The 24,756-nt window shown below is 46.8% G+C and overlaps 1 protein-coding gene across 1 annotated transcript in view; it reads left to right on the forward strand.

Annotated features, from left to right (window-relative positions):
- CENPF (centromere protein F) overlaps window positions 1–24,756 on the forward strand; it is a 476,866-nt gene that overhangs the window by 284,100 nt on the left and 168,010 nt on the right. Inside the window, exon 14 of the mRNA XM_086927898.1 lies at window positions 15,911–16,063. Coding sequence (XP_086784024.1) covers window positions 15,911–16,063 — 153 coding nt within the window. The remainder of the gene's footprint in view (window positions 1–15,910; window positions 16,064–24,756) is intronic.

Below are 24,756 nucleotides of genomic sequence, written 5' to 3' on the forward strand. Positions count from 1 at the left end.
CCAGAGCGGACAAACTCAGCCGTCGGTGCTTGGTGGATCACGAATGGAGTCTTCACTCAGAGGTGGTGCAAGGTCTAATTCAGCAGTGGGAGAACCTTGGTTAGATCTGTTCGCCACCAAAGAGAACGCGCAATGTCAGCAGTTTAGCGTGTTGAAGTTTCCAGGGCGGCCTTTCCGCCTGTACCTCTTATGCCCGGAATGATGAAGAAGATTAAGCGCGACCGGGCCCAATTAATTCCTGTGGCCCCGGACTTGGCACAAAGGGTCTGGTACCCGAGCTCTTGAGCATGACCATCGATCCCCCAATCAGACTGCCCCTTTGGGAGGATCTGTTGCAGCAGCAGGGGACAGTCCTCCAACCAAACCTATCCAGCCTCCACCTCCTTACTTGGATATTGAGCGGCGACAGTTGACAGCTTTTGACCTTCCACCCGAAGTCTGTAATGTCATCTTGGCAGCCAAGCATCCCTCCAATAAGATGGTGTACGCCTGTCGATGGAACAAGTTTGTGGCATGGTGCACAGCAAAGGCTGTGGATCCCCTTTCCGCCTCTCTTTCTGAGGTTCTTTTATTTCTTCCTTCTTTCTTTGGCCCAGCATGGCTCTACTCTGGGCAGTCTTAAATGCTATCTGGCAGCCATTTCTGCTTTTCTTCAGCTACCAGTTAAGCCCTCCTTGTTCAAATCCCCTTTGTTAATAGGTTCTTTAAGGGCATTATTCGCCTCTTTCCTCCATCTCCTTTTATAATGCCTCAGTGGGACTTTAAACTTGTCTTGACATACCTTATGTGTGCTCCCTTTGAGCCTCTTCACAACTGTCCTCTCGGGCTCCTTACTCTGAAGACTGCCTTTCTTGTTGCCATCACACACACGATGATGGACGGAATTTTGCACAATGGCAAAACATTCACCCCCAGTCACAGATCTGGGTTTAATCCATCGTTAATTTGCTCACCAAGCCACCCCAGTTCAGACATGGCCATATGCAAATCAGTCTTGACCCTGTGCCTCATGGGAACAGTCCAGCCCGAACTGCCAAGCCATGTCTTCCCTGGACCGGAATCAAGCATCCTAGGACCGGTCTCTGGCTATCAGCCGTCTTCAGCCAGGATAGCTTGCCTCCAGTGGCTTAGTGAGCACGGACCCACGTCTGGGCATGCCCTTCCCACATAAGGTGATCTTGGCAGCCAAGCATCCCTCCAATAAGACGGTATACGCCTGTCGATGGAACAAGTTTGTGGCATGGTGCACAGCAAAGGCTGTGGATCCCCTTTCCGCCCCTCTTTTTGAGGTTCTTTTATTTCTTCCTTCTTTCTTTTGGCCCAGCATGGCTCTACTCTGGGCCGTCTTAAATGCTATCGGGCAGCCATTTCTGCGTTTCTTCAGCTACCAGATAAGCCCTCCTTGTTCAAGTCCCCTTTATTAATAGGTTCTTTAAGGGCATTATTCGCCTCTTTCCTCCATCTCCTTTTATAATGCCTCAGTGGGACTTTAAACTTGTCTTGACATACCTTATGTGTGCTCCCTTTGAGCCTCTTCACACCTGTCCTCTCAGGCTCCATACTCTGAATTCTGCCTTTCTTTTTGCCATCACCTCTGCTTGCAGAGTGAGTAAGCTTCAGGCTCTTTCTTCTAAGCCCCCTTTCTTCTCTGTGCATCCGAACAAAGTGGTGCTTAGGATGACAACCTTGTTCCTTCCTAAAGTAGTTGCTCCTTTTCACATAGGATAAACTATCACTCTGCCCACCTTTTTCCCACCTCCGCACCCTTTCAAGGAGAGATCCGACTGTCTGGACCCAAAACGTGCACTGTCCTTCTACCTTAACCACACTAAAGATTTACGAGTGGACGATCAGCTCTCCGTTGGCTATGTGGGTGCCAAGAAAGGTTGGGCATCTAAAAGCATACCATCTCAAGATGGGTTGTCCTTAGTATAAATATTTGTAATTCTAGAAGGTAGAGTGAGAGCATGCTGTAAGAGCACCCAAGAAGCCTGAAAATCCTTCATTACCCCCTCATACGACCTCCTCGTCCCAGTCCTTACCATGTGATGCTTTCCTGCATCACGACAGCCAATAGAAATGCTAGTATTTTTATTCATATAACATGGGCCATGCCTGTTTTCTTTGCTGTCTGACACGTTGGTCTGAACGCTGGTATGCTGTGCTGTTCGCTGGACTGGGATTTCGGTGCTATGAGTTTTTCTTTGGATTTCAAGCATTATGGTGCATGTTCATGCTTACTTAATGTGCTTTTTGTTGCACTCTGACATACCGGTTTCTGGCTGGTCGCGTTCCTGCTCCGTGGCCAGAACGCGCTCCCCGCGCATGTGCTTAGCTGGGGTGGTGAGCTCTGCTTTCTGGCCACTGGTCGTTCCGGTGCTGGGGTCTGCTAGCAGCATCCGGCTCCCATGGCCATGGTTGTTTGTTCTGTGGGTGTGGGGGGGGAGGGGGAGGCGGCGGGCTGTCCCTTTTCTTTTTTTTTTTTTTCAACTCTCGTGTTGTTTGAGACTTGGTTTCTTGGTGACAGCTTTTAAGGGGAGTGGCTAGCCACTTCCTGATGTGGTCGGTGGCTTCCTGTTTGGCTTGTTCTTGCTGCAGTTTGCCATGGGTGATGAGGATTCCTTGCCTGTGCCTGCAAAATCTTTGTCCAAGCATCATAATGTTCAGGAGCTACAGGAGGATGACCTGTTGCAAATGTCCAAGTTTGATTTGCAGGATTTGGTTAATTCTACTGTGCAGGCTGCGCTGCTTGAGCCTTCTGCTAAGAAGTCTAAAGGGGATGATGAGGACATGGACAATTCCCCTATATAAGTATATCCAGGGGAAGGTTATTTCAGACCTGTTTATCCATATTCATGAGGGGCTCGGGTTTGAGCCTAAATCATTGTCTGATTAGGGGTTTTACTCCCAGTATATTACCTCGGTGGTGGATGACTTGCCTTGTCATGATGTAATCAAGAAGATTCTGGCTAAAGAATGGCTTGAGGTCGACGAGCGAGGGATCCCTTGCTTTCTGGGGAACCGATATCGTCTGGCGGAATTTGGTGCCCAGTTTCCTCAGGTTCCTACAGTGAATTCTATTTTGTCCTCCATGGCTTCTTCTTCCTCTTTGTCTTCTGAGGAGGCTTCTCTTGCTGAGTGGAAGGTGGAGTCCACTCTCAAGCATTCTTATGCTACTTCTCATTTTGGGGTTCGAGCTAGAACTTACTCAGCTTTTGCTTCCCTGGTCCTTATTAAGGATTATGAGAAATTGTTTGACTGCCTTCTGGATCAGGGGTATCCCACTCCTACCTTGGCGCAGATGGAGGTCTTGGCTCAGTTTCTGTCGGATGTGACTTTTGATACCCTGTGGGCCTTCTCTTCGGCTGCTGTGGCAGCGGTGGCTGGTAAGAGGTCGCTCTGGACCAAGCCTTGGCGTCTTGATGCAGCACAAAAGACCTTAGTTCATAAACTGCCTTTTGAGGGTCCCTGGCTTTTTGGGGACGATCTGAACATGATGGTTCAGCGCTCTGCAGAGGAGGAGAAGTTGTGCAGAAGAAAAAGTATTTTTTTCCATAAGCAAGGGTTTCGGAGTGCTCTCTTCTTCTCAGCCCTTTCGTGGTCAGGGGCTGCGTTCCATTATAAATCCTGGCCTTAGCAGCAGCAACCCCAGGGAGCTGGACAGAAATGATTATGCCATGGTGGGGGCTGAGTTCCATTTGTTCCTGGGTTCTATTCCAGTCTGTTCCTGGTCCCAAAACCAAGTGTACCTTCTGCCCAATTCTGAATCTCCGGTCTTTGAACAAGTTAGTGCGGCTGAATCATTTTCGGATGGTCACCTTACAGTCCGTCATTCCCCTCTTACCTGAGAGCGATTTTATTTTTTTGGGCTTCTCTGGATTTGGAAGACGTCTGTTTTCACGTTCCCGTACATCCGGAAAGTCAGTGGTTCCAGCGGTTCCTGCGGTTTTGGGTATTGCCTTTCGGCCTCTCTACTGCTCCCCGGACTTTGCCAAGGTATTGGCTCCTGTAGGGGTTTTGCAGCATCAGGATTTCTCTGCTTCCCTGTATTGATGATTGTCTGGTCTCTGGTTCCTCCCTCCATAAGGCTCATCTGGCGGTGGAGGCGATGATGGCCTTGTTGCAGGACCTGAGGTTCAAGTTGAATCTGGACAAGTCTCATCTGGTTCCTGTTCAGAGACTTCAGTTCTTCGGGGGACTGTCTGACACCTTGCAGGGAGTGGTATTTCTCCCTCCTGCTCAGATCTATAGCCTGCAGGTGCTTCTGCAGGACCTGCTTAGTCGCTCTTCTGCCCCGGCTCGGGATTGTTTGCAGGTCCTGGGGTTGATGGCTGTCACCATGGCGGTGGTTCCTTGGTTCTGCCTGTATCTCAAACCCTTGGTGAATCATCTGTTGCCTCAGTGGGACCCCTCCTGGGCGGATTATGAGGCTCTGTTCCTCTCTCCCCTGTTTTGGGTCAGGATTTGGACTGGTGGCTTTGCACTCCCAATCTGGAGTAGGGGGTGCGCTTTAAGCTTTCTCCTCCCCTCTTGTTGACACGGCTGCCAGTCTTTGGGGATGGGAGGCCACTATGGGGTCCTTGGGGGCTAAGCGTCAGTGGCCTCAGAGGGACAGCACCCATTCCCTGAACTGGCGGGAGTTGGCAGCCATTTAGCTGGTGATGATGTTCTTTCGGGTTTCTCTCCAAGGGGCGAATCTGATGATTCGTATGGTCAATCAGGTGGCTCGTTGCTACTTGAACTGCCGGGCGGGTGGAGGGAGGGAGGGAGGGAGGGGGGACCAGGTGCGGGTCTCTGAATTTGCTGGCTTCCATGATTTGTGCCTGGGCGGAATCTCATCTGTTGGCTTTGAGTGCTGTTTACATTCAGGGACATCTGAACTTTCATGCGGGCGGCTTGAGCCGCAACCTTCCATCCTCTGTTCAGTACCATCTGTCTGTTCCTCTGTTCTAGGACCTTTGTCTTCGGTTCGGGAATCCCTGGATCGATCTTTTTGCTTCCCCTCCCAACACTGTTCTCCCCTGGTTTGACCTAAGGCTTGGGCGGTGTATGCTCTTTCAATTCCTTGGCCTTCGGGCCTTCTGTATGCCTTCCCTCCAATTCTCCTTCTACATAGGCTGCTGCAGAAAATTTGGTTGGAGAGGGTGTCTGTGCATCGTAAGGACTAGGACGAGGAGGACCTTTATCGGGGTAATGAAGATTACCAGTAAGCAGGGCCGTTTCTAGGTGTTTTGCCGCCCTAGGCGAGAATTGAAAAATGCAGCCCCCACCCTTTTACTACCATCACTCTGCATCTCTCTCTTCTGAAGTTCATGGACTCCTCACTCGTTGTTCGAGCCCTCCCTTTAGAGCTCTCCCTACTCTGTACCTCTCACCCCTCCACCAGTTCATTAACTCTCCCTGAGTCTATCACCTATTGTTCCAGTGTTCCTCGTTTCCTTGAGTTTCTCCTCTGCTTCTCCCCCCTACTCTCTCTGCAGTTCTCAATTGTCCCTCTCCCTCCACCACTTTGTGTTGTTCTAACCCTTCCCCCTCCCCCTCCCTGCCCTGGCCCAATTCAAAAGGTCCTGTCCTTCCTGTTTCACCAGCTCACATCTGTTCTCAGGCCCTGCACTCCTGATACTTCCTATCATACCACCTTCTCCCTCAATGATTCCCGCATCGCCTCTTTTATCTCTGCTCCTGGTGTCTTTCATCTCGACTGACCTTATAGTACTCAATATTCCCCCTTTTTTAACCCATGCCTCCCGTCACCTTTCATCACTTCCTGATATCAGTGGTCCTCACAGTTCGCCTTAATTCAACTCTTACCCCTCCCCCGCTTCTCTAATATACTCCTTTTTGCAGAGCTCACTGCTTCTCTCAGCTGTGTCCCCGGTGGCATGGGGAACCCCACCACTCCAGCAGCTTAAGCAGAGTTAGCAATGACCCCATGGAATGGCGAACTGGTCCCCACTCAAAAGTGAATACGTTGTTTGTGGGCCCCTTCTGCCTGCAAGTCAAAATACCAGCGTTAGGGAATATCAGGAAAGAGGGCGGGTGTGTGAAAAAACGAATTCACACATGCAATTACAGATGGATGGATGAAAATAGTATGGCTGAATGGGGCAAGAGGTCAGTGTATGGAAAGGTGAAGGGGGTGGATGGATGAGTAGAAGGGAGGGGGAATGCATTGACCCTCCGAAGGAAGATGAAAAGTTGAAAGAACTCTTTTAAGCAGGGTTGGATTTGCAGGCTTTGCGAGCTCGGTGTGATTAGAGGTAAGTTACAAGTGAGGGGTCTTTTAATGTTCTAGCTACTCACTTGTGTCCCTTCCATCAGCACAAACAATGAAGGTGGGAGGGTGCACAACTGTGTGGGTTGATGTATTAAAGAAGGAAGCTCCAAAGTTCTGGGTGCTCTCAAAGGGTGGTGTTGTCTGTCTAAACACCTATAGATATCAATAAAGTTGTGTTTGCAGGAAACTGCAAGTACATCCCCGTAGGAGGCACACCAATGTAGATCACAGAATGTGGTTCAAAATTCAATTGAAAATGTTATTTATTTTCTTCAGTTTGATTTTCTCATGTTTTCATTTTTAGACTGATATTAACAACATATCAGAAGACAACGTATGCTCTTAAATGTCAACGTATGAACTTAACTCCAATGCATTTCGGGCGAAGGTGCCCTTGGTCACGGAGAGCTGAGGAGGAAGAAAACGAAAACGGGTGTCAGGGAACGGGTGGTCTGTTAGCGGGTGGGGGAGTTTACTGGTGTTAATGGTGTGTGGGCTGGGTTGTCTCAGATTATATAGTGCTCGATGCTATTGTGAAGGTTTGAGGCAGGTGAAAGGGATATTACCGCCTGTGAAAAATTAAATATAAATAAACTACGAGCGAGTCAATAATTACTCGGTGTAGAATCAAAGTCTTACTTCATATTTACACGTAGCGCGCAAAGACGCTATCTGCCGGTCATCCGCTCGCTGTCTCGAGTGCTCGTGTGGAGGACTGCAAAATATATTAGTGAAAAGCAAAGATGGACTCATGCAAGGAATAACGCATGCATAGAGGAATGGTTCATGGAGAGAAATACCGCGGCCATCTTAAAGTGGATAGTTAACTAAGGCGTGATGCGGGGAAAGGGCCGTAAGGAAAGCTGAAAGGGATACAGGAGTACAGTAAAACAGTTAAACAATTATGATGTATCATGAATGCTTTAAAGGTAACAACTAAATTCAGTGCGGTCGTTAAGCCCATGGGGCTTCAATGTTTGTAGTAAATATATCCATTCAAGTTCTCTCTTTAACAACAGTTTGGTATTGTCAATGCCTTCTTTCTTGGATACGGTCTCCAAGACTATGAATTTCAATTGGGCGATGGTATGGCGTGCGTCAGCAAAGTGCATGGCAACATTGGACTTTTCCATTCTCAATCTTATGTTAGATTTATGCTCGTTGAGCCGAGTTTTTATTTTCCGTTCAGTTTTGCCAACGTATAGTTTGCCGCAAGGGCATTTCAGAGCATAAATCAGGTTTGTGGAGTCACACGTGGCATCGACTTGGAGCTTGATGTTGTGTCCTTTCATGGGATGTTGTATTTTGTTACCTTTGATGACGTTGTTGCAATGATTGCAGTTCAAACAAGGTTGGGTGCCACGATGGTGTTTAGGTGTGTCAGTAGGTCTGGCAAGAATTTCTTTAATATTTCTGCTCCTAGTGTGGGCAAATATGGGCGGTTTGTCAAAGATGCCCTGAAAATCAGGTTCGTTCTGTAATATGGGCCAATGTTTCCATATGATCTTTTTGTACGCTGGACTTGCTGTAGAAAATTTGGAAACTAGCACCATGCGTTGTTCTGTGCTTTGAGTCTTGACCAGGCAATCTGACCTGGGGATGTTGGCCACACGGGATCGTGCTTGTTGGAGAACGTTGTCGGGGTAACCTCGTTCCCGAAACCTGTTATGCATTTCCATGATACGTTTGTCAACAATATTGTCATCAGATACGATGCGCTTCACGCGCAACATTTGAGAGAACGGAAGGTGTTTCTTCAAGGAGCCTTGGTGGAAGCTGGCAAAGTGGAGAGAATTATTACGATCAGTGCTCTTCCTGTGAAGATCCGTGACTAATCCTTCTGGGGTGTTTTTGATGTGAACATCCAGAAAAGCAATGTCAGTTTCACTAATTTGCCAAGTTAGATTGATGCGAGGGTCTTTACTGTTGACTTCCATGAGTAAATCATGTAGAGATTCCTTGGTGTGAGACCATAGAAAAAATAGATCATCAATGTACCGCACGTACAGTTTGGTATGATTTTGGAAACTTGCGTTGGTATATAAGTGATGTCTTTCAAAGTTCTCCATGTATACATTAGCGTATGATGGGGCAGCACAGTTTCCCATCGCCATTCCGGAGAGTTGCAAGAACCATTGGTCATCAACTTTAAAATAGCTGTGGTACAGGATGAATATCATCAATTCCATAAGGAACATTTGCATGTGTGGGTCGATGTCACTTTTAAGTAAGATCTGTTCTATAGCTTCAATTCCCCCTGAATGGGGTATCGAAGTGTATAGCGAACTCACATCGGCTGTGCAGAGAACCAGAGGCTCATTGTTCAAAATTTGGGTACTGGATAATTTCATAAGAAAGTCCGTAGTGTCTTTGATGTAACTCACTGATTGGATGACTAGAGGTTGCAGATACTTATCAATGAATTTGCCAGTCATTTCATGAATTGATCGTTTGGTGGACACTATAGGTCTAAATGGAGGGTCCATGAGACTTTTATGGATTTTAGGACACATATAGATGGTCGGGCTTCTGGGGTGATCAAGTATCAGATACTTCTTAGTGCGTTCTTCAATCACACCAGTTTGGTGTGCTTTGTTGACGAGATCCTTCAACAGATCTTGGTATTCATTAGTGGGGTTGTAATCCAGAGCCATATAGGTCGTGGTGTCTTGGATGTGTTCATGGAGTTTGCGTGTGTACATCTCACTGTTGAGTATTACTAAGGCGCCGCCTTTGTCCGCTTTGGTGAGTTTAATTCTCGGATTGTTAGCGAGCGACTTGAGTGTGTCACGATCTTTATTGGTGAGATTCTGTGTTCTCCTAGGTACTTTGAAGTTGATTTTTGTCAGGTCTTTACGGACTAAAGTCTCAAACAAATCAATGCACTTGTGACTGGTTGGTGCTTGATACGTGCTAGGAGGTCGTGGACCTTTGAGTTCATCGTCCTTAACGGTTGTCGAGGGTGGTAATATATTGTCAAAAAAATGTCGTAATCTCAGCTTACGAGTGAACTTAAAAGTGCTAACTTCGAGTTCCAAAAGGTTGGTGGGTGTAGTTGGAATGAATGAGGTCCCTTTTTCAAGGAGATTCATTTGATGACTGGAGATATCTATCTCTGAGATGTTAATTACGAGACTGTTTTCTTTGGTTTTAGATCCTTTTTGGCAACCATGCTTCTTGTCGCGGGTGGACTCTTGTCTTTGTCTTTTGGCCTTGCTCCGCCCGAGTCTTCGGGTTGGTCTGGGCTGACCTCTAAAAAAGGAGTAGAACTGGATGTGGTTTGTTCATGACTGGTACTGGGCGCGCTGGTCTGTTGGTTATTTGGTGGGTCTCTGGCGGTTGGTGGCCGTCTAGGTGGGCGATTGGTTGAATCTGTATCAGATGATGAAGTATCCGTTTGGGTGTTAAATGGTCTGTTACGACGTCTTTGGGCATAGACATCAGCCCATGAGGTAAGTTACAAGTGAGGGGTCTTTTAATGTTCTAGCTACTCACTTGTGTCCCTTCCATCAGCACCCCTGCCCTCCATTCACCAGGTCCTGCTCACCCTTTCTTTTTTGCCTGCCATCCCCCACTCTAGTTTCTCTTCACCCTGCTTCTGTGCGTGCCTTCCCTCCTTTCAGTAGTTCCAACTCACACCCTGCTTCTTTCGTGTTGCATTGCCCTTTCTTGCTTTCCTAATACACCAGATGTGTCCCTGGTTCTTGCGTGGTCTGCTCTCTTTCACTCACCCCTCTTTAGCAGTTCCTGATTTCTTGTCTTTCTCCTCAGCTCTCTCACCCCCTTTCTCGTCTGGCACCGCCTAGAACCCCTCTGCCTCTCCCGCATGCACCTACAAACCATTCTCCACTTGCTGCTGCCCTAGTCCGCTCATTTAGACCCCACACAGCTTCCCTCCTGCCAACTAGTGCCTTAGCAAGGGTGCCAAGGACCCTGCTGTGAGCAAGGAAAACATCCCCCGTGGAGTAGAAAAGGAGCTATATTTGGACCCTTCTGTGTCTCGGTGCCACTGCACCCACTGCACTATTAACAGCTAGGCCTCTGCTGCCCATTTCAGCACCCCTTCCCGCTACCTCTGTCACTGCGACGCTGTGCTTTCTCTGCCTTCTTGGCCTCCGAGGGGAAAGGAGCTCCGTGGCTGGAAGGGCTGGGGAGGTAGGCCTGTCGCCTTGTGGACTGCCGGGGCAGAGAAAGACACGCCAGGTCCGGCGGGTCACAGGAATGGCAGGCCATGGCGGCGCTGTGTTCCGTGGGGGCGCAGCAGAATAGCGGATGCGGCAGGCGCTTCTGGTGGAGGTGGACGGGGGCTTGGAGGTGGCGGGGTGAGGGCTGCGTATGTAAAAGTGTGGGGAGCAGTGAGAGAAGAGTGAGCAGCAGATTCTGCGTGAACATTGGGAGGAAGTTGCGACTAGCCGAGAGCGGAGTGAGAAGGTGTGTATACACTGGTACCACCGGCCGAACCACACACCACTATGCTAGGGTGCGCTGCGCAGCATGTACAAGCAGGTGCCTTCAAATTAAAAAGAAATTCCCCCCTTTTACCGCCCTAGCCCTTTTGCCGCCCTAGGCGGCCGCCTAGTCCTGCCTAATGGTAGAAACGGCCCTGCCAGTAAGTAACAAGCTGTCAGAGACTGAGCAGTGTAAGCAACATAGGTGTGGGCACGAAGAGCGAACACAGCTGAATGTTCACACTTAAGGGCGTGTTTGACTCACTTTTCTGTGGTGTCTGGCAGATGCATCATCTGAGGCTATGATGAAACTTCCAGAAATACAAGGAGGACTTCAGTCCACCTGTGAGACATCATGGAAGCCCTGAAGAGGGTACAGCTTGGAACAGAAGGGTGGCACAGGTGATTTTCAGGTAAAAGCAACAGATTGATTCCATGATGCAGGGGATACCAAGTGCAACAGCAGGCATGTAGCAGTCAAAAAATGTTGAGGAAGTTCAGATACCTAGGTAGAAGCCAAGGAAAATCCATGTTTGAGTGAAGATGACAGCCTCTGTCAACACCCCCTTTTTGACATATTTCACTTTGGACTCAGTGTTAGTAATGTCATTGCCCTCAGCCCAGCAGAGGAAATCACCAATTTCTCCAGATTCATTCACCAGATCCTCTATAATATTGACTCAATTTACGCAGAGGTCTGCAGGTGCATTCTAACCAGTGAGAAGTTGAAAGATAGTAGGCGTAATAGCAGATTCTGGAAGCCATTTTAGAAGGATAGCATCTATTGTCTCTTCTATCAGAGGCCACCGAGGAAGGATATCAAGAGTTGCAGACTGAGGTGGAGGTTTAGAAGCAGGGCTGATAAGTGCACTGTAGAGTCAAACTTGTCATGTTCGTGCCTATAACCCTGGCAGTACTTGTAAGAGGGAAATCACCGTTTTGAGTAGCTTTTAAAAGGCCTGCCAACCATGATCACAGGAAAGCTCTGGTGTTGGGTGCAGAGTAAACACAGGCAGCAAAGCCAAAACCAAGGGAAGCCAAAGTGCATCAATGCAGCAAACTAATATAATTACTCACACTGGCAAAATGGGGAAAACAATGACAGATGGATAACAGGTACTCACTTATAATCCTGAAAGGCAAGTGCCAAGGCACCTTGGCGTTTGCCTCTTGAGAGGCCGGAAAACTGGATTTAAGTAAGAGGTGTAACACTGTTGTACTTTCTCGTTAAGAGGAGTTTAAAAAACAAGATTTTTTATGTAGGGCTTTAAAGATGCATGCTTCTGGGGAAGAGTCACTCCTTATCAATTAGATTTAAGATGAGAAAATGTATCTAGTGGCAACGTCACATAACATCGCTTTGCTTCTACTGATATCTTCACTTGATAATTTCAAAAATTATAAATGTATTGTTAAACAAGAATTTAGATGGAAAAATATTCAATACGAAATATGAAGCAATTTTATTTGTCCAGGTAGCAACATCATTTTTTTTACATCGGTAGTCAATAACAGGTTGTCTTCTGAGTGCTTTGTGGCCTACCTAATGAGTGTCTGGCTAAAAAGTGTGAACCCAGCTATAGACAGACTGGAACTCCACCTTGTTTTAATGTGTGTGTCTGTTTATATAATCTATAATTAGGGCCTTTTGTTGAATGTTTTTGGAAGGGGGTTACACATCTGTATTTGCTGGAATCAGTTAATTCTTGTGAAATATAATATATATTTCATAAGGATCATGTAATTCCTGAGATTTATGCCATTCTCCTCTTCCATCGTTTTTCCAACATTGCTGTTTTCAGTTTTTCCTTTACCTCATTGGAGGACTGAAGTCTTTTACTCTGCACCTTTTAGCCAAGGTGGTGGCAAGCAGCCAGGGACTCCCAGCTCCTTCATCTAGTCACTTTGTTAAAGCACAGTTTCCGCTATGGAGCACATTTGATTGAATTACTCTTCCTCTTGCTTTTCTTAGTTTACATTCCACTGTGAAGCTTTCTGTGCCTAGGGGCTCTACTTCCTTCTGCAGCTAGTCAGCAGCAGAGGATGGAGTTTGACAGGTTGCAGCCTCTGCTTACTACAGTGGCTCCTCGGGCAGAAGGTTTTTGTGTACAATTCAGTGTGTGCCAAACTGTTCTATCCTGCTGCTCCATGGCAGTAAGTATGCTTTAATTTCAGAGGGCAGATCATCGACACAGCTCTCAGAACGGTACGGTAGTCCTATTAGCATGGTCAAAACATTCTGTAATATAGGAGGACCACACACCATTATTGTATTCGGAATATCATTATTAAAAGGATTTCTCATTTCCGTTAGTCCATAGAACAAAATGCTTCTGAAAAAATGTAAATTGAGGATTTGTTTCACATTTTACACTTTTGACTATTGACATTGATGTACTGTAGAACATTTTTTTAACGAGTAACGTAATCTGGTTCCCTATTGTTCTCACAATATAGAAGTGTATGTTTCTGGTGAGAATTTGAAATCCCTTAGCCTCATAATTTATTGTAAAGGCATGCGCGATAAAGGCATATTCGTGGTTAAATATTAGTCAGATTTGTAATGCGAATAGCTGCCCCAGCGACGGGGCGTCCCAGCGCAATCACAGACTCCAAAACAAGGACCAAAAGAAGGACAGGTTACACAGGGAAAAGCCAGGTCTTTATGGCTTTCCGGAAAAAAAGATGGTTTTGGATGACTCTGATGGACACAGGGAGTGAATTTCAAAGTTGTGCGGCCAAACTACGAAAGGAGCGGCTCTGGCTATCGAAACGCACGGGGTACAGACCAGCCCTGAATCGGTAGATCTCAGAAAACGCAGCGGTACGTAGAACTCTAACTGACCAGCCAGCCCCAAGGGTGCCTGAATCGTCAGGATCCTATGCGCCACACAAAGCGACTCGAATTAGATGCGCTTCTCGACAGGCAACCAATGGAGTTTGTGAAGCACATGAGAAACTGAGCAAAATTTCGAGAGAGACACCAAAATGCGGGCAGCTGCATTCTGTACTCTCTGTAGATGCTTAACACTGGCCTTGTTGGCATCCAGATAGAGGCAGTTGCCATAATCCAGTCTGGATAGAATTGAAGCCTGGACTATAGTTTGGCGTACTTTTGGAGGGAAGAACCCCAACAGTGGCTTCAGGCCTCGCAGAAGCCCAAAACAAGCCCCAGCCACTACCTTCAATTGGGCGTCAAACGACCGACCACTGTCGAACTCAAACTCCTAGGTTTTTCACATTCTCCTTAGGGAGGGGGGCAGGTTTAAGGCGATCTGGCCAATATAGCTCAGACCACAGCCCCTGATCCTTCCCGAACAGTAGGACACGTTGTTGAGATTGCATGGAACCGGCATGCGTGGTAAATGTATACGAGGTTCCATCAACAACCCGGATTTACACCACATCACAAAAAGCATGCTTTCTGGACCAAGATCAAGCTTTCTGTCAACCTTGGTGTAAATCCATTCAGTGGATTGGACTGTAGGGATGTCTAAAGTTACTGTAGAAAAATGAATGGGGAAAAGGTGTTATGAGACCACATACCCTTTATTCTCATCCCGTGTGACTGATTTCCCCATAACTTTCCATGCGTAAACTAGTCAAAATGTAGTAATTTTTTGGAAGGTTTTGTGGAGATTCGTCAAACACGGCCAAAGCTATTAGCAACACAAAAAATGCAGTTCCTATGGAAAGACAATCCTAGCTGTAACCACTCAGTGGCGACCGCCACTGTGTAATATATACAGTTTGTGTGTATATCCGTCTGAATGGTAGGAACTAAAGGTGAAATTATACAATACCCAGTGAATACAGAAATTAATCAATACAGTAATGCAAACATGAGCCTCTGGTTTGACATTCAAAAAGGTTAAATGAGGCTTGCAACCTATCTCAAATGAATATCACAGAATCGATGCACTGCAGTATGCAATTGGTAATGATATACCAAAATGTTTGGAAAATGGTTGATGTCAATGTGTTATGGCTGAACTACACATGATATTGAATTGTAGTGAAGAAGACTATCTTCTTTCCAAAACTGTTAATTTCTTACAAGTTAGGAACTTTCTAAGGTTCATAATCCTACTTCCAAGAGAATGAAATGTAGATACCTGAAAGTATATGCACGTTTGGGGATCCTCTGGTTTAGCATGTGGGCAGTCATGTTTGTCTAGTTGGATGCTCATTGAGCCCCTGCTTCTATATATTTCTATTGGAAGCGAAGAAAAGGCTTATCCTTGGTTCTCTATAAATGAGACTTTACGTGTGGCAAGCTTGATTGCCTTGGAAACCGGCTTTAACAGTAGAACATGGAAATTTAACCTTATCATTGGGAGACTGCTTCATTGTGGAGAAGTGTGGCTCAATGATTAGAGCGGCAGACCCTGATGCAGAGGTCTAGCCCGGGACCAGGGTTCAATTCCCCGCCTCGGCGGGTCTTGGGCTCAAAATTCCACGGACCTGATAATTCTCGTCTCGGTGCCTATTCCAATCATGGAGTCCCACTCTGCAACTCTGGTACAATAGCTTGCTTAATCTCCACAACAGCCCCCACAACGCTAAGGATGCCTGGCCTCCACCTTGGGGGTGCCCAGGAGTGGACGCCTCACAGGGAAAGCCAGGATGGGTTCCACAGCGGTATTCGTACAAGCGCCTTGAGACCCTTGCGGGTGAGTAGTGCGCTATACAAGTATCAATTTACATTTACAATTTACATAGTCCATATCTCTACCGTTATTATGTGTTTAATGGGTAGGTTTGTCTGTTTTTGTGACTTTACCCATTTCAACATACATGCCTGTCTAAGTAGGAAAAACACACAGGACTCTTAGAATAATAAATTGATGCAATAGTACTCTCTTATTCCACTTCAACATTTCAGCATTCAACATTGGTTTCCATAGGTAGTTATTTTATAATGGAAGTTCTTAAAAATAATTGGAAAGAATATTGAATGAGGATTTAATTCTGTAGTGCCTTATCAACATCACCTCAAATAAAAAAAATCTATGTGCTTTGGATGACATTATGTCATTGTTAAGCTAATACATGTCCCTTAATGCAGCCTATGCTTTTTACTAGTTAAAAGTAATTTTAGACAGGGAGTTTTTTTCTCCTAACTGAATTGCCTTAATTATTCTAATATGTTGTGTTCATTATATTTTAATCTCTCAAAATCTAGGTAGCTGAATTGACTGAGGATTGTCTTAGCCTAAAGAGCAAGATAAGCAGTGTCAGTCAGGAACTTGAAAAAATGAAGGAAGAATTTACTATCGAGAAGAATGCGCTTGTTGATGAATTGAGGTTCACTACCGAGAAAGAAGAAATCAGTAAGGTAACTAATGCTTTTATGTGCTTAAAGAGTTTTTCAATAAAGTAACTATGTTCAAGTTTGGGCCAATATTGAGGATTCCAAATTGGGCTGTTACTTCACTTTGTATCCAGGATGTATCTGATGGCTTTGATGCTCTCCTATGGTTGGATATCAAATGCTTTGTTTAAAATAAGTAATGTTTACAGTATTTAAAAGGTTAACGAATAGTATTGAGTCTAAGTTGTGCCGTCCTTATTATAATTACAAAAAATTTAATTACCCCATGCACTACTAACTCTGTGTTACTCAATTAATTTCCCAGAATATTAAAACAATGCGACAGGGGAACCTGGGTTCATTAAATGAATGACATTACACACTTCTCTGGCATTTCATTTATCAACTGTATAAAAACTAAAAGAAGAAAGAAAATTGCCAAAGCCAAAAGACCTGGCATTCGCAAACTGGTGCAGTGGTTATGTATTTTTTTGTTTTTACTTTTTAGCAGCATGTGTATGCCTCAGGAAACAAATGCTGCTACATAAACTTTCACTGTGGCCATTTTACACATAATTTTAATTAATAAGCTTTTCATTAGTGGCCTTTGTTTCATTATAATTTATGAAAATGACCAAAATAAACAAACACCTAAAGAAGCACTGAAATCGCCAGCTGTTACAATGTTGCAGTGTCAGATAAACAATGTATAACAGCAACTTTTAAACTGAGACCAAAACCAGATCACCATCTAACTGGTGACCCAAAGTGCATGCAAATTAAGTGGTTGTTTAAAGGTGAAATAAATACACGAATAAAAAAGCGCATTTTGAACAAGGTTTATCAGTGAAGAGAAAGTAACTATTTTTAGGTGAATGGCAAAAAAATGTGCAAAGGTTTTGTGCAGTCGTTCATAGTGAGGGGAGCTAGCGGGCATAGTGGGCTGGCCCATTGCCCTGAGCAGTATGCTATGGTGGGCAGAAGCAAAATATGACTAACCGTTTACCAGGTCAATAGATGAAGCCCACTGAAGAAAACCCAATCCATGTGTCTGTGTATATAAATATATATATATATATATATATATATATATCCACAATGCTGAAGTGCCAGCAACCAAGACAGCTCGAACACAAACCAGGTACAGACCACAGCGAGGGTTTCTGGTGAAATAAAGTGCTTTTATTCCATCGATGGGAACGGCAACATTACGCGTTTCGTCCGGGGAACACACATATATATATATGACCTACTCAGGAGACTCATTGATTTCAGATGGAATTCCACTTATATCCTGGTGTCTATGGATGTTACCTCGCTATACACCAGTATATTCCATCAAGACGGGCTAAAAGCTATCAGGCATTTTCTAGGGAAGAGGGACGCCTGTTTCAATAAACATTCGAAAATGCTGATAGAGATGATCTCAATGTGCCTAGAGAATAATGTTTTTTTGTTTGCTAAACAGCTTTTTCTTCAGACCAGGGGTGTAGCTATGGGGGCCTGCTTCTCTCCCAGTTACGCATGTTTGCACATGGGGTACTGGGAGGAGCAGGTTCTGATGGTAGAACATTCTGTCAATATGAATACAAAGGTGAAACTCTGGTCTAGGTATGTTGACGACCTGTTTTTCGTTTGGGATGGAACTGGGATTGAGGTGAGAGATTTTGTAGAAGAACTGAACAATAATAATCTCAACATCCAATTCACCAGTAATATAAGCAATCAGTCCATTGTTTTCCTGGATGTTGAAATCTTTGTCCAGGAAGGCAATCTCCAAACCAAGTTGTACCGTAAGCCCACGGCAGGGAATACCCTACTGCATGCAGGCAGTCATCACCCTGCACACCTGATACGGAGCATTCCCTATGGGGAAATGCTTCGTGTCAGAAGAATTTGCAGTAGTGAAGAGGAATGTCGAGTGGCTCAATCTCAATGTAGGGCTTGGTTCCTTCAGAGAGGCTACAAACCAGCTACAATAGACAATGCTATTGTCAGGGCAAACAGAACAGAGAGGTTGGAACTCTTAGGCCTAGGAGGTACATGCCAACCAGCTCTTCCTGCCAATAGATCAGGTGAGGAAACCAGATTGATTATTGGGTACAGTAATCAGCACAGGATCATTCACAAAATAATCAAAGACAACTGGTCTTTGATATCCAATGATCCTATAATTGGCCCTGCAATGCCCAAATACCCTAGCATTACGTACCGCAAGGCACGTTCTATGAAAGACAGTCTGGTATCCAGTAGCCCAGAGGTAATTACAGGCTCATGGCTAGATGATAGCAAGGGATTTTTGCGATGCTCCACTTGCAAAGCCTGCAAACATGGAGTAAGCAAGTCGGAGGTACACACACCATTGTCTCCTTCCCCCATCAAAATTAAACAAAAATTAAACTGTAAAACAGAGTTTGCGGTTTACGTGTTGGAATGCCCATGTGGGCTCAGATATGTGGGCAGCACCAGGCCACAAGTCCATAAGCGGATCTTGCAGCACCTGCGTGCTATTACCCATGCTGATACTACATATCCTGTGACCAGGCATTTCGAGCAAACACATTGGAAGGATGCCTCCGCTCTGAAATATTTTGTGATAGACTGTGTTCCCCCCCAGAGAAGAGGAGGTGATAGGGAGTCCCTACTGAGAAAGTTGGAGACTCGTTACATCATATCACTCGATACTAAGGCACCTCACGGGCTCAACATGGGGGAGGATTGCCACACCTATCTATAGTACCTGAATCACCTTGCTATTTGCACATTGCACTTTTATTCTCAATGAATTGTTTCTGTCCTGTAAATAACAACTTAAAACTAGCAATTTTAAGAGTTTAAAAGTATAGCATGAACCCTGGACCCTCCTTTTTGACCTGTTTTTATACATGAAGATATAATGATTTAACATTTCTTTTCGCACTATTTCACTTTGTGGTAGCACTTTATAGCCATCTAACATGTTTTGCACTTGATATTGCATATTTGCACAGTTATACCAGTAATGGTGACCTCAGTGATGGATAGCCCACTTGGGCAGTATAACCTTCCATTCTAGCATTGTCAGAATCCGTGACAACTGGCTCTTAAATTATTTCTTGTTGTGCTCACTAATTAACCTGTGTTTGAATTATCTAAACGCTTGAGTACTTTTTGAAATGAATTTTAATGGCAATATGATTATTTATAATTATTTATTGGCTTTTAACTTTTGTACATAATGAAGGTATTTTAGCCGTTGCCATGAATTTGTAGAGTGTAAATCAAATTACTGAGGTTTCCTATTGAAACATTTCCAAAAACAAGTCATTTAAATGTAATTGTCAAAAGAATGACAATATTTTTTTTTTCTGTGCAATAATCACATTTATGCTGCAACACTACAAATGTAGTTTTTTTTAAAGTTGAGTATTTCCTTGCTTTCTATACCATGTGATGGCACTACTTGCACTTTAAAAGGGTGGTCATCCCTCGTGACGTTGTCATGTGATCAAGGCTATCTCTAGCCGAAACGCGTCATGGCGGACTGGTGCTGGGCTAAAAACTAAATAAAAAGAATAATTTGCACCATCTTGGGTCTCGCCGGTTCCTGTTTGTTGGTGTTGCTGATTGCGCTGTGCTACCTAAGTTAGGAACTGGACATACCATATATATATATATATATATATATATATATATATATATATATATATATATATATATATATATATATATATATATATATATATATATATATATATATATATATATAGATATAGATATAGATATAGATATAGATATAGATATAGATATAGAGATATAGATATAGATATAGATATATAGATATAGATATAGATATATAGATATAGATAGATATATAGATATATAGATATATAGATATATATATATATATAGATATATATATATATATAGATATATATATATATATATATATATATAGATATATATATTATTATTTTTTTTCCACTGAAAAAACCATAGGTTTGACACCAGTTATAGTTAGCTGGAAATTTTACTGACATAAAACCATTGAAATTCCCACGTTATAGTTAGTTGGACTCACTATAACTTGCTCGCCTGCAACGCACTGCTGATGACGTCACATATTACATCACTCATGACATGGTCCGTGACATCACTCACATCGCCTCCAACCCTACAGGGTGGCCTCTGAACAACGGGCACGGAGCAGCCCGTCAATTTAACTACCAAAAGAACCACCAGAGGCCCATTGCAGGAGCATTTAATCACAGGCAAGCAGCGCAAAAGAGTATCTCCATTTTCCTTACGTGTTTCAGCATCTTGCTGCCTTGCTCACAGGTAGAGGCAATGAATTGCAAAGTGCGTGCGTGCTTATAAACTTCAAAAGTCACATATCTGAAAGAGACACGTTAGTGATAGATTCCTTACCGTAGAATATCCCCAGGCGTCCGACTGGATCCGGAAACTTTTGCGTAGTAGTACCATTGCGCGTCGGTAGGCGTCGTCTGAGGCTCCGCGTCCATCGTGGGCGCCGTGATGACGTAATCGGAGTACTTAGAAGCCGCCTCCGCGTGCTGACGTCAGTTCTTAGACACAGCTTTTCAGCTCCAGAAACACAGAGCTATGCCAAAAACGAACACTGGTGCCATGAAACTAGGCCCCTGAAGGGGATGACCTTGACCCTAGATATCGGTTTGCAGAACGGAGAGGATGGGTGGGTCGGTAAGGAATCTATCACTAACTAATGTTTCTTACAGATATATCGTTACACAAGTAGTAACTTGTGCATCTTAAAGAGACACGTTAGTGATCGATTCCTTACCTTAGAATAGATACCCCAGCAATACAAACCCCGTGGTGGCGGGTCTGCGAACCAATAATCACACCAGAAAGTCCTGGAGGACGGAACGGCCAAAGTAGCCATCCCTCCGGACTTGACTGTCCAGGCAATAATGTTGTGCGAACATGTGCAGCGAAACCCACGTAGCCGCCTGGCAAATGTCCTGCAAGGGCACACCTCAGCCCAAGGCAGTTGTAGTTGCTGTGGCTCAAGTGGAATGAGCCCTCAGCCCCACAGGGGGTTCCTTCTTAGCCACGGAGTAACACGCCTGGATACACAAGATGATCCACCGCGAGATGGTCCGCTTGTGCACCGCTTTCCCTTTCTTAGCGCCCACGTACCCAACAAAGAGTTGGTCATCCACCCGGAACTGTTGTGTGCGATTCAAATAAAATGAGAGCGAACGTTTTGGGTCCAGACGGTGGAGCCTCTCTTCCTCTCTCTCGAGGGACGCGGAGGCGGAAAGAAGGTGGGAAAGGTGATAGATTGCCCAATGTGGAAGGCCGTGACTACCTTGGGTAGGAAGGAGGGCCTTGTCCGTAACACAACCTTGTCCGGATGGACTGAAAGGAAAGGAGGCTTACAAGATAGAGCCTGGAGCTCACTCACTCTCCTGGCAGAGGTGATGGCTATCAGGAAGGCAGTCTTCAAGGCGAGAAGGCGATAACGACAGTTGTGAAGTGGCTCAAAGGGAGCGCACATCAGAAATGTAAGAACCAGGTTCAAGTCCCACTGAGGCATCACGAAGGGAACAGGAGGGAACGTGTGTGTGATGCCCTTATGGAATCGATTAACGATAGGGGACTTGAACAAAGAAGGTTGATCAGGCAGCCTCAGAAAGGCTGAAAGAGCTGAAAGATAGCCCTTGATAGTGCCCAGAGCAGAGCCCTGCTGGGCAAGAGAAAGAAGAAAGAGGAGAACCTCAGAAAGAGGGGCATTAAGGGGATCTACAGCCTTTGCTGTGCACCATGCCACAAACCTGTTCCACCTGCAGGCGTACACCGACTTTGTGGAGGGACGCCTGGCTGCCAGATTGATGTTACAGACTTCAGGATGCAAGTCAAATGGCCTCAACTGTCGCCGCTCAATCTCCAAGCATGGAGGTGGAGACTGGACAGGTTCCGGTGGAGGACCATCCCCTGCTGCTGCGACAGAAGGTCCTCCTGAAGAGGCAGATGAACCGGGGGATCGACTGACATACTGAGTAGCTCGGGATACCAGTACCTTCGTGCCCAGTCCGGAGCTACAAGGATGACTTGTGCCCGGTCGCGCTTGATCTTCTTCAGCACTCTGGGCAGAAATGGTATAGGCGGAAAGGCGTACAACAGACCGCTACTCCACTCGCGACGAAAAGCGTCTCCGAGCGAGTACCGCCGTGGAAATTCCAACGCGCAGAACTGATGACATTGCGCGTTCTCTTCGGTGGCAAATAGATCTAACCAAGGCTCTCCCACTGCAGAAAGAGACCTTGCGCCACGTCCGAGTTCAGACGCCATTCGTGATCCATCATGCACCGGCGGCTGAGATTGTCCGCCCTGGCGTTCAGAGAACCTGCCAGGTGTTGAACCATCAGAGTCACGCCCTGATGTTCCAGCCATTGCCAGAGGCGCAGAGCCTCCTGGCAGAGGGTCCACGACCCCACCCCGCCCTGTTTGTTGCAGTACCACATGGCGGTGGTGTTGTCCGTGAACACCTGCACTACACTCCCTCGGACAGACGGGAGGAATGCCTTCAGTGCTAGACAAATCGCCTGCAGCTCCAAAAGGTTGATATGGAGTCGGGACTCCGCCGGAGACCAGAGGCCTCTGATCTCCGCCTCTCCCATGTGACCTCCCCAGCCCTGGAGGGACGCGTCGTCACAACTACGTGCTCCGGTTGGGGAAGGGAGAGGGATCTTCCGCTGACCCAATCGCGGTCCGTGAGCCACCACTGCAGCTGTCTCGCAGTGCCCTGATGCTGGGCCCACTGAAACTTCAGGTCCCACTGCAAAGCCCGCATCCGCCACCGTGCGTGATGCACCAGAAGGATGCAGGAGGCCATCAGCCCCAGAAGCCGCAGCGTCAACCTGACCGAAACCCGGGATAAAGGCTGGAAGATTGGAATCAGAGCCTGTATATCCCGGACCCGCTGTTCGGGTGGGTAAACCCGAAACTGCGCCGAGTCGAGAACCGCTCCTAAGAAACGGAGCTTCTGAGAGGGACACAGGTGTGACTTCGGCACATTGATGGAGAACCCCAGCTGGTGCAGGAGATCCGCCGTAGTCTGGAGGTGGCTGACAACTGTCTGGGGCGAGCCCGCCTTCAACAAACAGTTGTCGAGGTAGGGGAAGACTGAGACCCCTCACCTGCGCAGATGAGGTGCGACCACCGCCATCACCTTCGTGAACACCCGTGGGGCGCTGGTAAGGCCGAAGGGGAGCACGGTAAACTGAGAGTGCTCGTGGCCTACCGTGAACCGCAGGTAACACCGATGGGCCGGCAGGACCGCGATGTGGAAATACGCGTCCTGCAAGTCCAACGCTACCATCCAGTCTCCTAGGTCTAGGGCAGCTAAGACCTGAGCCAGAGTCAGCATTTTGAACTTCTCCTTCCGGAGGAAGCCGTTGACGTTCCTCAGATCCAAGATAGGGCGTATGCCCCCTTTGCCCTTCTTGGGTACCAGAAAGTAGTGGGAGTAGCAACCACGTCCTTCTTCTGGCCCAGGAACGCGCTTGATGGCCCCCTTAGGCAAGAGGGCCGAAACTTCCTCCTGCAGGAGCCGCAAGTGATCCCCCGATACGCTGTGGTGTTGCGGTGGCATGGCTTGAGGATTCGTCTCGAAGGGGAGGGAGTAGCCCCTTCGGACGATCTGCAGCACCCACCTGTCCGAAGTGACAGTGCGCCAGTGAGAGTGGTGATGGGGAACCCTGCCTCCCACTGGCGTCACATGGGCCGAAAAGCACGGACTAGGAGGGTTTAGAGGCGGATGCTGCGGGGGAAGGTGTCGACTGACCTCACCGGTTTCCCCGACCGCCTCCACGGCGGTTTCCACGGCCGCCGCCGCGCTGGATGGTAGTCTGCGGCGAGTGGCTGGCGGCACGTGTGGGGATGCCCCTTCCTTGGCCACGAAAGGAGCGAAAGGCACCCGTTTGCTGGCGTGGGCCGAGAGGCCCAAGGACTTGGCCGTGGCCCTTCAGTCCTTAAAGCGCTCAAGCTCGTGGTCTGCCTTGTCGCCAAAAAGGCGACGGCCATCGAACGGCATGTCCATCAGAGTATTCTGGACATCTGCCGAAAAATTGGCAGATCTCAGCCAGGCGTGGCGTCGTACCGCCACTGTTGTAGCCATCGCTCTGCCCAGCGAGTCGGTGGTATCCAGCCCACACCTGATCGAATACTTCGCTGCATCTCGGCCCTCCACAAGGGCTTGGCCGTGTTTGGCCCGTACCTCCAACGGGCACTATGGCAGCACCTCCGCCACCGTCTCCCACAGAGAGTGGGTGTAGCGGCCCAAGAGGCATGCGGTGTTGGAAGACCGCAGTCCCAAACTAAGGGAGGAGAATATCTTCTTTCCATAATTCTCATACCTTTTGGATTCCCTGTCCGGCGGAGCCTTCGGGAATGCGGTCTGGGAATTAGAGGCCTGGATGACCAGACTCTCTGGGGTGCGGTGGGTGGACAGGAAACATGGGTCGCGCGGAGCCGGGCGGTGGCGTCTGGCCACGTTCCTATCTACGGGCGAACCCGTAGCGGGCCTGGACCAGGTGCCCAAAAGAACGTCGGTCAAGGCCTCATTAAAGGGCAGCAGAGGCTCAGCCGAGCATGACTGCGGTTTAAGGACCTCTGTGAGGAGGTTAGTCCTCACGGCCGCGACGGGGAGCTCAAGGCCCAAGGCCTTGGCAGCCCTCGTCAACACCACGCTA

Source organism: Lissotriton vulgaris, chromosome 6 (assembly GCF_964263255.1).
Source record: "Lissotriton vulgaris chromosome 6, aLisVul1.2, whole genome shotgun sequence".
NCBI classification, from domain to species: domain Eukaryota; kingdom Metazoa; phylum Chordata; class Amphibia; order Caudata; family Salamandridae; genus Lissotriton; species Lissotriton vulgaris.